Source organism: Nematolebias whitei, chromosome 14, assembly GCF_014905685.2.
Source record: "Nematolebias whitei isolate Nwh7 chromosome 14, NemWhi1, whole genome shotgun sequence".
Lineage (NCBI taxonomy): Eukaryota > Metazoa > Chordata > Actinopteri > Cyprinodontiformes > Rivulidae > Nematolebias > Nematolebias whitei.
This window is the reverse complement of record NC_056511.1, coordinates 33599926-33614463: the sequence shown is the minus strand read 5'-3', so window position 1 is coordinate 33614463 and position 14538 is coordinate 33599926. Positions and strand designations below refer to the sequence as shown.

At 40.5% G+C, this 14538-nt stretch overlaps 1 protein-coding gene across 1 annotated transcript in view; it reads left to right on the top strand.

Annotated features, from left to right (window-relative positions):
* Positions 1-14538, top strand: part of LOC119420633 (protocadherin alpha-C2) — a 31245-nt gene that overhangs the window by 7391 nt on the left and 9316 nt on the right. Inside the window, exon 3 of the mRNA XM_037688052.1 lies at positions 7682-7767. Within this exon, the coding sequence (XP_037543980.1) occupies positions 7682-7767 (86 nt within the window). The remainder of the gene's footprint in view (positions 1-7681; positions 7768-14538) is intronic.

Sequence of the window (14538 nt, the reverse complement as noted above, 5' to 3'; positions counted from 1 at the left end):
TACGTGTTAATCTTGTTAAATTCTTGTTAAAGTCCTCCCGTGCACGCTCCCACGGTCGCCATTTGGCAGCCAATCGATTTTTGGCACAACACTGGCCCGCATTTCTGGGTTTGACCCACATTTTCGGGTTGCCAACGGTGACGCATAACAAACGCGACGTGTCAGCGGTGATGCGTAACAGATGCAACGTATACAGCGAGGCAATGTATTTATGTTTTTTTCCACTTTATTAGACATATTTGGACTGATGTGACTTATAGGGAAGAGCGACATGTACGGCGAATAATATGGTATAACTCTGGCATGAAAAGCATTAGGCCACATGCATTCTTTCAATGCTTTCAAGACATTTAATAAAAAAGTTAATTAACTTTAAATTATGTATTAAATTTAGTTCATTAGAAAAAAAAGGTAAAAAGAGTTTCAACTAAATATGCAAAATGCACATTTTAATAAGTTTGCTACACTTGTAGTTTCACAAAATGAAAACTGCAGCATTGCTTCCAGGGCTTGATGCTAAAAAGAAATCTAATTAGAAAAGTTTTAAAAATCAATATATAGACTGTAGAAGCCCCATAGCAACAAGAAACAAACAAAAGGCTTAATATTGACTGTGAGCTGTTTTCAGATGTTGTTTTATTTTATTTATTTGTTTTAATATGATCTGCTCCACATAAACCGACCTAAAAGATTCTCCATCTTCATGTCCATCTTCTACCGCTTATCTGTAGTCGGGTCGTGGAGGCAACAGGTCCAGGAGAGAGACCCAGACATCCCTCTCCCCAGCAACACTCTCCAGATCATCCTGGGGCACCCCAGGGCGTTCCCAGGCCAGAGAAGATATATAATCCCACAAATGAGTTTTGGGTCTGCCCTGAGGCCTCTTCCCAGTGGGACATTCCCAGAAAACATCCAAAGGGAGGCGTCCTTGAGGCATTCTAATCAGATGCCTGAACCACCTTAACTGACTTCCTTCGATGTGAAAAAAGATATATTATCAGTAAATCCAATCCTGTAGGATAATCAACTGTCTTCTGTAATATTGTAATGGTCTGTAGTGTTGTGTCTTTGGTACGTCATAGCACGTACGATACCTATGGCGCTTCTGGCGGACAAGCCATTTAATTTAGTGGTTGTACCTGCATGTAACTGCATGTAAAAGTCTAGATGTGTATGGTCATTTTGATGCTAAATGGTTATTAATACATTGATTCCTGCACATCACAATAAAATAAAAGCAGCATTAAAAGAAAATGTCTCCCATATTCAGAGATGACTGTCGGTGGCCCATTGGATAGTTTTGCTCTGGTAAAAGGCATGAGCAGCTTTGTCAGTGGATGCAGTATCCCTCTCCCTCTGTGGTATAGTATGTATGTCATCAACATTCTGAGTGTCACTTCCCCTCGTACAGTCCTTAAGCAGGAAGCATGAAGGACAAGCAAGCTGACGATGACCTTTCTCAGATTATGAGACACACACATGCATTACTTTACAACTGCCCTCCATGTGTGAGCATCTCTCAGGAGGAAATTTGAACTTAGGTGAACTGGTTCATACTCTAAGGTCCTCATAAAGCCTTCTTACTACACTAAATCACATTATGGAGCCTGTGCAACGACGTCTTCAAGACTGTTTATTCTGCCATTGTGGATAGCAATCTGCATTGCATAGAGCTACATGTATTGAACAATGAGTGCATTGAACATTGCATTGAGACCATCGGGCAGCACAAGAAGCTGAATTCAAGTTTTAAGCCTGGACTGTGAGTCACCAGCCCAGTAGACCTCGCACCTAATCTTCACACTTGACTCCTTTTCAAACACTATTGCTACCTCAGAGCAAGACACATCGACCTCACATTTTTGGATAGGGGCACTCAGTGCATGCAGAGACACATTCAGGGGGCTCAGACTAAAATTTCATTCAGGCAGTGGGGTGATCTGCAAATCTGTCAAATTTGCTGTTGAATGTGGAAATAACAGACACACATTACCCAGGCAACAAGAGTGCACACCCTACACAGGAGAAACCAGGAGCCTGATAGTCAGGGAGCAGGTGGCTAAGATCCCATCCAGAAACTTTGTTACTGTTTATATTTCCACTAGAAATTCAAGATTTATCACCTTGATATAGCAACATCAGGACAATGGCAGACCATTAAAAGCCATGTAATTTAACTAAACCCTTCAATAGGTAGGGCAGCACGGTGGCACAATTTGTAGAGCTGCCACCTCTCAGCGAGCAGGTCACCCTGGTTCAATCCCGAATGGCGTCCTTTCTGGGTGGAGTTTGCATGTTCTCTCTGTGCATACGTGGGTTTTCTCCAGGTACTCCAGTTTCCTCCCACAGATCAAAAACATGCACATTAGATTGACTGGTAACTCTAAATTGTCCCTAGGTGTGAGTGAGACAGTGAATGGTTGTTTGTCTCGTTTGTCTCTATGTCCCTGTGATGGACTGGAGACCAGGGTGTCCCTCACCTCTCGCACAGTGATAGATGGATATGGGCACCAGTGACCCCCACGACCCAAAAAGGAAAAAGTGGGCAAAGATAACGGTTGAAAGAATGGATTCAATAGGTAGCAGCATTTGGACTCTCCTTCATGGGTCTTTTCTTGTTTTTTCAGTGGAATGGAAAATTGTATTTGTTTCCCTGATGATTTGCTCAATCTATTGTCACACATGAGACTATTTTCCTGATTTGTGCAATATTTACTAGTTTTAATAGGAATCCCACAGTGTCACATTAAATAACAAAAGAGGTTTGCTGTAAACCATCAAGTCTTTTTTCATTCAACCTTTATTTAAACATGTTAATGAGCCTCGTGGATTAATTTACAAGAGAGAGCTGTTTTAAACAAAGAACACAGATGAGGTACACACAACAACAGACAATCCTATAAAAAGCATATGAGATGAAAATTAAATAGAAGAAATGATATAAAAACAAAACAAAAACAGCTACATTATAAAGTAATCCATCCATCCATCCATCCATCCATTTTCTTCCGCTTATCCGGGATCGGGTCGCGGGGGTAGCAGCCTAAGTAGGGAGGGCCAGACTTCCCTCTCCCCAGCCACTTGGGCCAGCTCTTCCGGGGGAATCCCGAAGCGTTCCCAGGCCAGCCGAGAAACATAGTCCCTCCAGCGTGTCCTGGGTCTTCCTCTGGGCCTCCTTCCTGTGGGACGTGTCCAGAACACCTCACCAGGGAGGCATCCAGAAGGCATCCTAAACAGATGCCCAAGCCACCTCAACTGGCTCCTCTCGACATGGAGAAGCAGCGGCTCTACTCTGAGTCCCTCCTGGATGATCGAGCTTCTCACCGTCTCTAAGGGAGAGCCCAGACACCCTGTGGAGAAAACTCATTTCAGCCGCTTGTATCCGAGATCTCATTCTTTGAGTCACAACCCCAAGCTCGTGACCATAGATGAGGGTAGGAACGTAGATCTATCTGTAAATTGAGAGCTTCGCCTTTTCACTCAGCTCTCTCTTCACCACGACAGACCTGTACAGCGCCTGCTTCACTGCAGACGCTGCACGTATCCGCCTATCGATCTCACGCTCCATTTTTCCCTCATTCGTGAACAAGACCCCAAGATACTTGAACTCCTCCACTTGGGGTAGGACCTCCTCCCTGACCCGGAGAGGGCACTCTACCCTTTTTCAGCTTGAGACCATGGCCTCGGATTTGGAGGAACTGATCTTCATCCCAGCCGCATCGCATTCGGCTGCGAACTGCTCCAGCGAAAGCTGTAGATCATGATCTGATGAAGCCAATAAGACCACATCATCTGCAAAAAGCAGAGACGCAATCCTAAGGCCACCAAAACGGATCCCTTCAACACCTTGGCTGGTCTAGAAATTCTGTCCATAAAAGTTGTGGACAGAATCGGTGACAAAGGGCAACCTTGGCGGAGTCCAACTCTCACCGGGAACAAGCCCGACTTACTGCCAGCGATGCGGACCAGGCTCTGACACCGGTCATACAGGGACCTAACAGCCCGTATCAAAGGGCCCGGTACCCCATGCTCCCAGAGTACCCCCCACAGGGTCCCCCACAGGGTCCCCCACAGGGTCCCCCGAGGGACGCGGTCGAACGCCTTCTCCAAGTCCAGTAAAGTAGTATAAAGTAATGTAAAATACTAACAACAGGAACATGTAAACAAATCCTGTGACTTTCTGACATAAGCTGCTCTGTAGGCAGATTCAGACACAGTTTGATAGCAAATGAAAAGTCATTTGAACTTCCAAGTGTAAAAAGTGCATTTTAGCTAATACTGCCATCTCTTTACAGAACAGATTTAAAGATTTGAGTCAGAAACTTACTTTACTTCAAAGGCACACTGTTGGAAAATGCTTGTACTTTAAAACATCCTAGTTTTTCCACAAAATACTAATTACAGTAAGGGCGTTCACAACCTTTCCCTCTTTAAATCAGAGTACGGTAAACTAAAATAAGGAAAAGCATCCACCCGCAGATCAACTAGAAAATGTCTGTGCTTTTTTTCATATGATAAAATTATCAAGTTTCATACCAACTTGGAATTAAGTGCTTTTCTAAAATGACATGAAGACAGCTGGAACATCAGGAACTAATGAGTTTTCCCTTCACTAGCTCACACTTTGTACCAAATTTTCATAATGTCATGCTAACAATGCTCACCGCTCACTTGTGCACTCATCTGCTCCATCGAAGTTTGATTTAATTGGCTATTAGTGCTAATTTCTATGGTGAGCAGGAGATCAGAACGTGCACGCTGTCAACAAGTCACTGTAACATGACATGGATTAACATAAATCATTGCTGCAATTTGCCACTGCCATCTTTTGAAATGACAGGGCCTGTAATGTACACAGACACAGAGATGGCTCACATTGACACTTAACCCCGACTCAGGCATGATCTCATGGGTCAGTCTATGCTCAGCAGACATTACTAATCCACAGTCAGTTTGAACCAGCTCTGCGTGTTTTCTAATTCATTTTAAAACTTCATTTATTAGACCATTTGTCATTCAATAGAAATCTCCTGTGGTGTTTTGCAGTATAGTTTTAGGCACAATGTTCTGTTGTACAATCAGAACTTGATTATTTTAGTTGTTATGGCTAAAGTGATTGTTGTAGAATGACTATAAAGCTAAACAGCCAACAGATCTTCCATCCATCCATCCATCCATCCATCCATCCATCCATCCATCCATCCATTAATCTATTCATCCCGAAGAAAACCTAGGCACGGCTCTTCTTAACATCCTCCTGTTCTTCCTGGGGGTTCCTAATGCATTGCCAGGCCTAAAGGATTTAAAGTCCTTCCACAAAACATAGATCTGCCACTTGGTACCCAGAACAGTCTCTTCTCAGTGAGAAATCCCTATAAACCTCCAGAGGGAGGTGATCCAGGAGAAATCTCATTCAGATACGTAAACCAACTCAGCCGACTCCTTGTGATGCAAAGGATCAACAGCTCCCCACAGATGATGGAGCTCCTCACTGTACCTCGAAAGCTGAGCCTACAGAGTAAGCTTTTTTCAGAGGATTGTAACTGGGACCTTATTTCAGTCATGATACATAGATAGACTAGTAGATTAAGAGTTTTGCCTTTTTGTTCAACTCCTACTTTACCATAACAGACTGGAGCAACACCCTCATTATTGCATTAAAGCAGACAAAGCTCTAAGTATTTTTTCTGCTCCATCCTTCTATCATTCAAGCACAAGATCTCTTTAGGACCTCAGCTTAAAGCAAAACTCAACCCCTTTATAGAGGAAGCCCTTCACCATTTTCCGTCTAAGGCCGTGGTTGTCAAGTGACAAAGTTAAAATTGTCACTTGATTTGTCCCCCTACATTTATTTGAGCAGTGTCAGATTAAACAGATAGATCTGATCAAAAATTCATCCATCCATCCACCCGAGGCCGAGATGGGGTAGATGTAGGGCAGCCGACATGGGACCAGAAAGTCTCAGGTTCGATCCCCAGTCATTCCCACATGTCCTGGTGTCTTTGAGCAAGACATCTAAGCCCTACATAGCTGCCGACTGCTCCACTTGGGTGTATCTCAGGTGCGATGGGTTAAATGCAGAGAACCAATTTTGCCATCGTATGGGAACATACAATGATGACAATCTCAGACTCCCCTCCCTTCCATCCATTTATTATCTTTACCCACGTTTGACTTTTCATTTTCAGGTCTCTCTTGTAAATGAGTCCTCGAGGCTCAATGGGATTAACCTGTCTAAATAAAGGTTGAATGCCACATGGGTCACTGGTGCCCATATGCAGCAGTCACTGTGTAAGAGGCAGGGTACACCCTGGACAGGTCTGCAGTCCATCACAGGGACACATAGAGACAAATGATACAAACAACCATTCACTCTTTCACTCTCACCTAGAGACAATTTAAAGTTACCAATCAGCCTAACATGCATGTTTTTGGTCTGTGGGAGGAAACCGGAGTACCCGGAGAAAACCCACGCATGCACGGAGAGAACATGCAAACTCCACCCAGAAAGGCCCCGAGCCGGGATTTGAACAGGCGACCTACTACCTGAGAGGCAGCAGCTCTACCAACTTTGCCACCGTGCACGTGTTTAAATTAAATTTCTTAATAAAACCACTGTGTAATCACAACAAAATCCAAATGCATGTTTCAAGGTAATCATATCCTGAAAGAGGTTAACAACATATTTGGAACATGTCATGCAGCAGTGGTATTAGTTTTCACACTGCAAACAAGCTTCCCTTTCAACAGCAAAAATCAACAAATCAATAATTTAAGTTTGTTTTGTACATTTAATATTGAAATATTATCTATTTTCTTCTTTGCCTTCTTGCAGTATTTAATTACAGCCAGTCCAAAACATACTCATAGAAGTCTAAGCCCATATATTAAGAACACATGCAGTTTTACATTAAAAATAGCTTAACAATCACTTTACTAAACTAAAAATCTTTTTGCTCCTGTAGCAACATAATTTATAAATGGAACTATTTTAAAGTTTATGCTCATTGTCTGAAGTTTTACAGTGATGTTGTCTGAGAATGATAACCTCCTGATGTTGGCAAACAAGTAATCATTCAATATAATTTTTTTTAAACAGCCTTGAGAAAGTGTAGTTGTTCTTAATAACACTGAGTAATTAAACTTGCTTAACTTTTTACAAAGTAGTCAGAAAATTAAAAACTGGGGGAAATACACAATGTGTTGCTCATCAGTGTGTAAAACTATTTGTTCACTGTTTATACATGTTTGTTGTTGGAACAGTTTTTTTTAATTGTTATTGTCATTATTAATACGATTAATTATTAAAACCTAGCGCATGGAATTTAAGTATCCAATAAAAATAGCAAGCAGGCATCAATTAATTATTAAAGCAAAGAAAATAGAGTTAACAGTGTTGGTTTACTGGATCAAACAGAGCATTGCTGCTTAAACATTTTTATTTTTAGAAAGTGAAGAAAAAGCACAGCAGCAATTCAAAAGAGGTGTCTGTTTAAGTTATTTATAGTCGTTCTCCATTCGGCTGTTTTTGTTTAAAAAGTGACAGCTTGTTGTATTTCGTGCTCAAAGAAAGTACAATGGATTATGATTTTGCTTGAAATAATTAAAAAGAACCGTCAAGAAAAATGTATTTTGTCAAACCTATATTTTGCGTTTGATATTTGTGTGATTTGCCTTCCAGTGCGGTCCACATGGAAGAGTCCTCAGTGGTGCAGGGAGCCCAGGGGATGCTGGTCCAGAACTGGCCCACTGTATCAAGTGCTGCAGGTGAGTGCAAGTTCTGCAACAGTCAGGGTGTGGCATTAATCAATATAATTATGTGTCGGACAGCTCATTGGCTGTAATCTTACCAGGAAACTGCTGAGGAACACAAACTAAGTTTAATGTTCACCTTTTTTAAAGCAGGATGTTTTATATTCTACATTAGATGGTTATATGCTGGTGAAGATTATCAGTCATCCAGGACATGGTAAATCCACAAAAAAAGTTTAAAACAAAACAACTGGACTTTATTTGTAACTGAAGACCTTTCGCTTCTCATCTGAGGAACTTTCTCAATTCAATAAAACAAGGAGTGCGGGATTCACGTTATAAAGCTGTGTTGTTCTGTAAGCTTGCATAATGGAGAGTGACACATGCAGATTGACCTCTCACACTTCACAATAGAGGATCAATTTTGTTTTTAACTTTTTTGGACCATTTGGCTGCTCCCTTCTTCAGGGGTTGCCACAGCAAACTAACTCGCATGAAGATTTGGCAATTATTTTTACACCAGATGTCCTTCCTGTTGCAACCACAGACCACTGAGCTACCACAGCCTTCTGTGTGGAGCAGAGAGCTGCTATCTAGGACACTTAGGGGAGCAGATGGTGGGGGTTAAGGGACTTGCTCAAGGGCCCAGGGTGGGGCAAATGGAAGTGGAGATTGGTGTGGGTGCTTCATTATACCCACCCACATTTTGATGTCGTCAGTACCAGGAGTTGAACCGGCGACCTTCCGATCACAGACCCACCTTCTTTAACCTCTGCACCACCACTCCCCCTATATATTTTAGAGTGATACAACCAATTTAGGTAAACAAACAGAAACAATAAGGGTTTTAGTTTAATATTTCCTTTAAAATGATGTATTAAATGTTTTATTTGAATGGAAAAGTACAATGAAATTGTGGAGGAATAAAAATTAAGAATAAAGCAGCAAAGTTTTGAAAAACAAAGTGGCAAAACAACAACAACAACAACAAAAAGAAATCCTTGAAAAGTCATTGCATTGCAACATTAGGTCAATCTTGTCACCTCAGTTCACTCCGCTGCTAGATTTGATAAAAACAAGTTTGACAGGATGTTTCTCCCTGAAAGCTTCAGTAAGTTTCTAATGGTTTTATTATTTTGATGGAGTGATACCTGAAACAAGAAGAGGAAGGATGAGGAAAGGAAATTGCACTGTTTTTAGCAACAAAGGCAGAACTAAAGCACACTCTGCAGTAATTGTTTGCTTTATTTTTTTGCCACCAAATGACAAATAAACAGTGAGTAGATCATAAACAAAATCACAAGCCTTAGTTTTGAAGAAAATGCAGATGGGAGTTTGGAATTACTTTCAAAATCGCGTTAGCAGCCAACTGTTCTGAAATCCTTACACTAAACAGTGTTAACAGACACAGGTTGTCGTTGAGTTATTATTATTATTTTTTTTAGTTATGCCCCTTTTTAGCAATGCCACAACTAAAATCTGTGTTTTGCCTGCATCTATGATAATATATCAAAATATTTAAGGATACTGCAAGATTTGTATGGATACAATCATTTACTTTACAGCCTGAAATATGTCACTTTCATTTATATGTAGGCAATTTTAGTTCCCAGCGTTTTAAATGTAATTTATGTTGGCATAATCTTTTATAACCCATGTTTTTTTAAACGTTTGACATTACTTCATACTGTCACATTCATATGTGACAGATCATTCAAGCGTAAAAGAAGTTTTGACATTTAAGGAAAAATGTTTCCTTCTTTTTTGTGGAGTCTTAGTTAAGAACATGAACATAATTTTTTTTATCTTGACTTGCTGAGATGCAGCATCCGCAAGGCGGTTAGTTGGCCATTGGGAAGCAAAGGAATGATTGAGACAAACAACTTGACCTTCAGAAATTGGATATGTATATATATATTTTATCTCTTTTTGTTCAATAATTAAAACAAAAAGCATGTGCCTTGTTACAAAAAAATCTACAGTATAGTAGTCTTAACATGTAAATGGACGAATGAATTTCCCAAAATGTTAATCTGTTTCTTTAATAACCTTTATCTGGGGCAATACTGCTGGGACAGTGTTGTAGTGCTCGTTTCACAGATGTTCACACCTCCTTCAAGGTCTAATCCAGCTGCAAATTAAGCCTAATGCAGTCAATGTAAAGATCTTTGGTTTAGATTTCTTAAGCACAGATTTAAACGTCTGCATCATCTTAAATTCCAGTGTGACGTTGATGCAGAGCTGAGATGCTAGAAGCCCGGGGCCCTTATGCATTTTTGCAGATAAACAACTGTGTCCTCCCTTTAAAGCCTCCAGCAGCATGAGGAGCCACAGACGACGAATGCTGCTGCTTTCAATAAGAAATGAGTTGTCATGAGTGGGTGGCATCGTTTAAAATATGTAACACAACACGAGCGTAAAATAGACGAACACAAAAAGCTAGCCCTAAAAGTTGACCTGTGCTGCATCATTTTCAGAGCGGCTGCCTCAGAGCCTCGGAGCTAATGACTAAGAACATTTCGGAGTACTACGATGTGTTAAAAGTGACAGAAATGACTGGAAAACTTTTGTGAATGGGAAACGGTGTTGGAAAGGTTAAGTTTTTCTGACGAACTTCCCGTTGTTGATTTTCTGTCAGGCTGAAGGGATTCAAAAGCGACTTCAAGGTGAAGGGTCTCAGTCAGTGACAGAACGTTTCATTCTTGTTGTCAGTAAACAAGTCTTTTTGCAGGTCTTCTTTTCTCCTGAGTGAAGTGGGTTTTTTTTTTAAATACACCAGCTGTTTCCCACCCTTTTATTTAGCTTTTTTAAACCAAGTAATGCTTTAACCTTTGTGGACATTGCTCTTTACTGTTATCCATCTGAACATGTCCAACATGTCATGGTACATCTAAATGCATCGTCCTAAAAACCACGTTTATGCAAGTGAACCATGACACAGATGAGGAAGACATTTGTCAGATGCCAGAGGGGAGGAGAGGCAAGCTTTCTGTTACCATATAAAAATATAGAGTAATCCAGTAATGTTAGAAGCATTTTTAGAGACAAAGAGCCAAAAAGGCAGAGAAAATAAAAATACTGAGGTGCGGGGGGGATGGAGGGAGAGAAAGGTTAAGAGGATTGTCAGGTTTCTGCAGTGGTGTTGTTGCTAGGGAACGCCATGTGACTTGTTGCCTGGCAACACTGTCTAACTGAGAGATTGCTGCAGCAGCCGCACCCTCCATCAGCAGGGAGTGGGTGAAGGCAGTTTCCATAGCGACCAGTCATATCTCTGAATGAAATTTTTAGAGACGGGAGTCGAGTGCAGAAAAAGGGGAAGCAAACGCAGCAAGAGGGTATTAGGGAAACATTAGGATAAATAAAGAGTTGAAATGCACAAAAGTGCTGTAGCGCTGAAGTAGCTCATAAAAAATCTAGACGATTTATACTGATTGTTTTTACTCCAGCACTACATGACTATTGCATCAGTAGGATACGCTGCCAACCTCCAGAGTAATTCCTACAGGATAAAACTATTTTAAGACAGAAAGTAACGTAGCCTATTTCAAATGTAGGACAGCAGGTGACACAAAATGAGGCTTTAAGCACACGTATATTCTCGTCAGGTGTCATGGCAACGTCCTTACAAGGAGCCATACTGACCTGCTTACCAGCAGCTACTCTGTAATCCATTCCAGACAGCTATTTACCGGAAAGACACGATTATCTCAGGAAACTGCACAGACCTCTTTGAAACAAACTGCAACACTGAGGCACAAATCGCTTTTCTAATGTACCGCTTTGTGGCATGACATGCAAATTCTGTTATTTTTTCTTGTGCTAAAACACACACACACACACACACACATATATATATATATATAAAATAAGAGTATTACTGAATAATATTAATGCCTTAATTAACTGTGTGAGGTGTCTGGGATTAGTCACAGCATTACATGAAGCCCCCAAAATGTCCCAAGACATTGTGACTAGATTACAGCTGCAGGATGGTGCAAGAGTCATGAACCATCTCATTATGTCCTAACACTGTCTCCAAGGAGCCATATTTATTTGTAGTCTTTTAAGTGGTCTTATAGAGGGCTTTCTTGAGTTCTTTCAAAGTATTTTTCTTGAACATTGGTCACTTTTTCTTTTGTTTTCCAGTTCAGACCAGGATTCTGATTATTTCTTAGAGGAACACTTTTTGTTAACAACCCAAACAAAATATCAACCAGATTTGTGTCTACACATAACATAACTTAGGCAATGCTAAATTTCATGTCTGGAAGATATTTGGGATCAAAACAAATGGAATTAGGACGATATAAAATAATCCGTTATGCAATGCCTTCGGAGTCTGTTTGGCAACGGCTTCATTTTTCAGTCTTGTGTTCATCCGAGCTCACTGTCATTGCAATAGCTGACCTGGAGAGAGCAAAAACACACTAAACACACAAAATGCCAAATCAGAGCCACAGCACTATTAAGCAAGTGTTGGACCAACTCCAATGAAAATAAGAACCGTATGAATTATATTTACCTCAACAAAAAAACTGAGACAGATTTTGACAACTGAAAAGCTTAATTGGATTAATTTTACATACAAAATATTTAACATTCTGGACACTAATCACAAAATCATATGGAGTCACTCCAAACGTAAAGTTTAATCTCTCTTTACTACTCCCCAACTTCTCTTGTTTTCCTTTCCTTCTTTCTGGGAACCATTCCAATGTCGAAACAGATTTATACAGTTTTGTTTTGTTGGCAAACTCACCATAATAGATTCAGTCCAGAAAAAAACTCCTAATGGTCTATGAACACCCAAACATCTAAACTGCACTTTTCCCTGAAACTGGCCTATTGAAAACACATTGATTTGCACAAATATATTTTCCTGCACACACGCTAAAGTTATTCACTGCATCACTTTTCTGTGTAACTTTCAGATTATTCTAAAGAATTATTATTTGCAAATGCATTCATTAAAACATTTGCATGGAAAATAGCGGGGGGAAAAAACTGCAGAAAGTCCCTGCAATCATTTTTAACTTTAATACTTGATAATTACAGTAGAGCAAGAAGGTCACAGGATCAAATCCTGGCCCGGCAACTTTCTGGATGAAAGTTGCATGTTCTCATTCGAGGGTTTTCTCTGGGTACTCCAGTTTCCACCCACAAACTAAAAACCGGCTTGTTAGGCTGACTGGTAACTAAATTGTATCTTGGTGTGAGTGAGAGAGTGAATGGTTGTTTGTCTTTGATGGACATGTCCAGGGTGTCCACTACCTCTCACAGTTTGCCACTAGACACCAGCTCCCCCATGACCTGACAAGGAAAAGTGAGTACAGAAAAATGATAGATTGATAGATAAATAAAAGATTTTCCTCATGCACCCACACAATTAATGAACTTTATAAGAACAATATGTTAACTTTGTGTTGTGGTGAACACTCAACTTTACTGGCTCGGTCCCTGCTGCCCACTATCCCCAGAAAGGAGGGTGGCAGGTGGGGCTTTAAAGAAAAGACGTTTTAAAAAAGACTGAAAAAAGAGCTGCAAAAACTGTGCAGCTGTTAAAAGGATGGGGCTCTCCCTCTCTCTTCTGTCTCACGTCCTTCCTTCTTTCTGGGAATCATTCCAATGTTGAAACATGTTCATCGTTTTTATTCTGTTGACAAGTTCACTGTGGCAGATTCAGTCCAGAAAAAAACAAAACATCTTATATACAAACATCTAAACACCGTGTTTCCTCGAGCAATAGTTTATTGTAAACATGTTCAACTTACTGTGACATTCCCTGCATACATGCACACAGTCTTCACTGCATCACTTTTCTGTGTAATTGACTGATCGTTTATAGCACTTTCGACTTTGGCATAAAAAGGTTGACTTTGAATATCTATTTTAATAATTGTTTAGCAGCAACGGGTTTTGGAATATCTAGGAAGTTGCTCACAGAACTAGATAGAAAGCTTTATATAGACAGTTCAAACTGTTATAAAATGGTTATGGGATAGTCCAGTTATTTTGAAGTGGGGTTTTGTGGCACAGTTAATATTTAACCTCTTTCTGATAGCTCTTAAATTCAATTCAATTCAATTCAAAAATACTTTATTAATCCCAGAGGGAAATTATATGTTGTGGTAACTCATCATCCTGGTTTCATTAAAGAGTTGTTCTAGATGCTGATGGCTGTGGGCAGGAAGGATCTCTTGTAGCGGTCTGTCCTACAACGGATCTGAAGAAGCCTCTGACTGAAGACACTTTGTTGTTATATGACAGTCTGATGAAGAGGATGCTGAGGGTTGTCTATAATGTTCTTCATTTTATGAAGAATCCTTCTTTGAACAATCATCTCCAAAGATTCTAGAGGAGTCCCCAGAACTGAGCCAGCCTTCTTTATGAGCTTCTTGATCTTTTTTAAGTCACTTGCTCTGGTGCTGCTCCCCCAGCAGATGATGGCAGAAGAGATAGCGCTCTCTACACCAGACTTATAGAAGATATGCAGCATCTTGCTGCAAACGTTGAAGGACTTCAGCTTCCTCAAGAAGTGCAGTCTGCTCTGTCCCTTCTTGTAGACAGCTTCACTGTTGCATTTCCAGTCCAGTCTGTTGTCCAGGTGAACTCCAAGGTATTTATACTTCTCCACCACCTCCACTTCTTCTCCCATGATGGAAATAGGGTTGGACCTGTTCCTGATTCTCCTGAAATCTACAATCATCTATTTTGTTTTGTTCACATTCAAGATGAGATGATTGTCCCCACACCATGCCACAAAGCGGTCCACCAGTTCCCTGTACT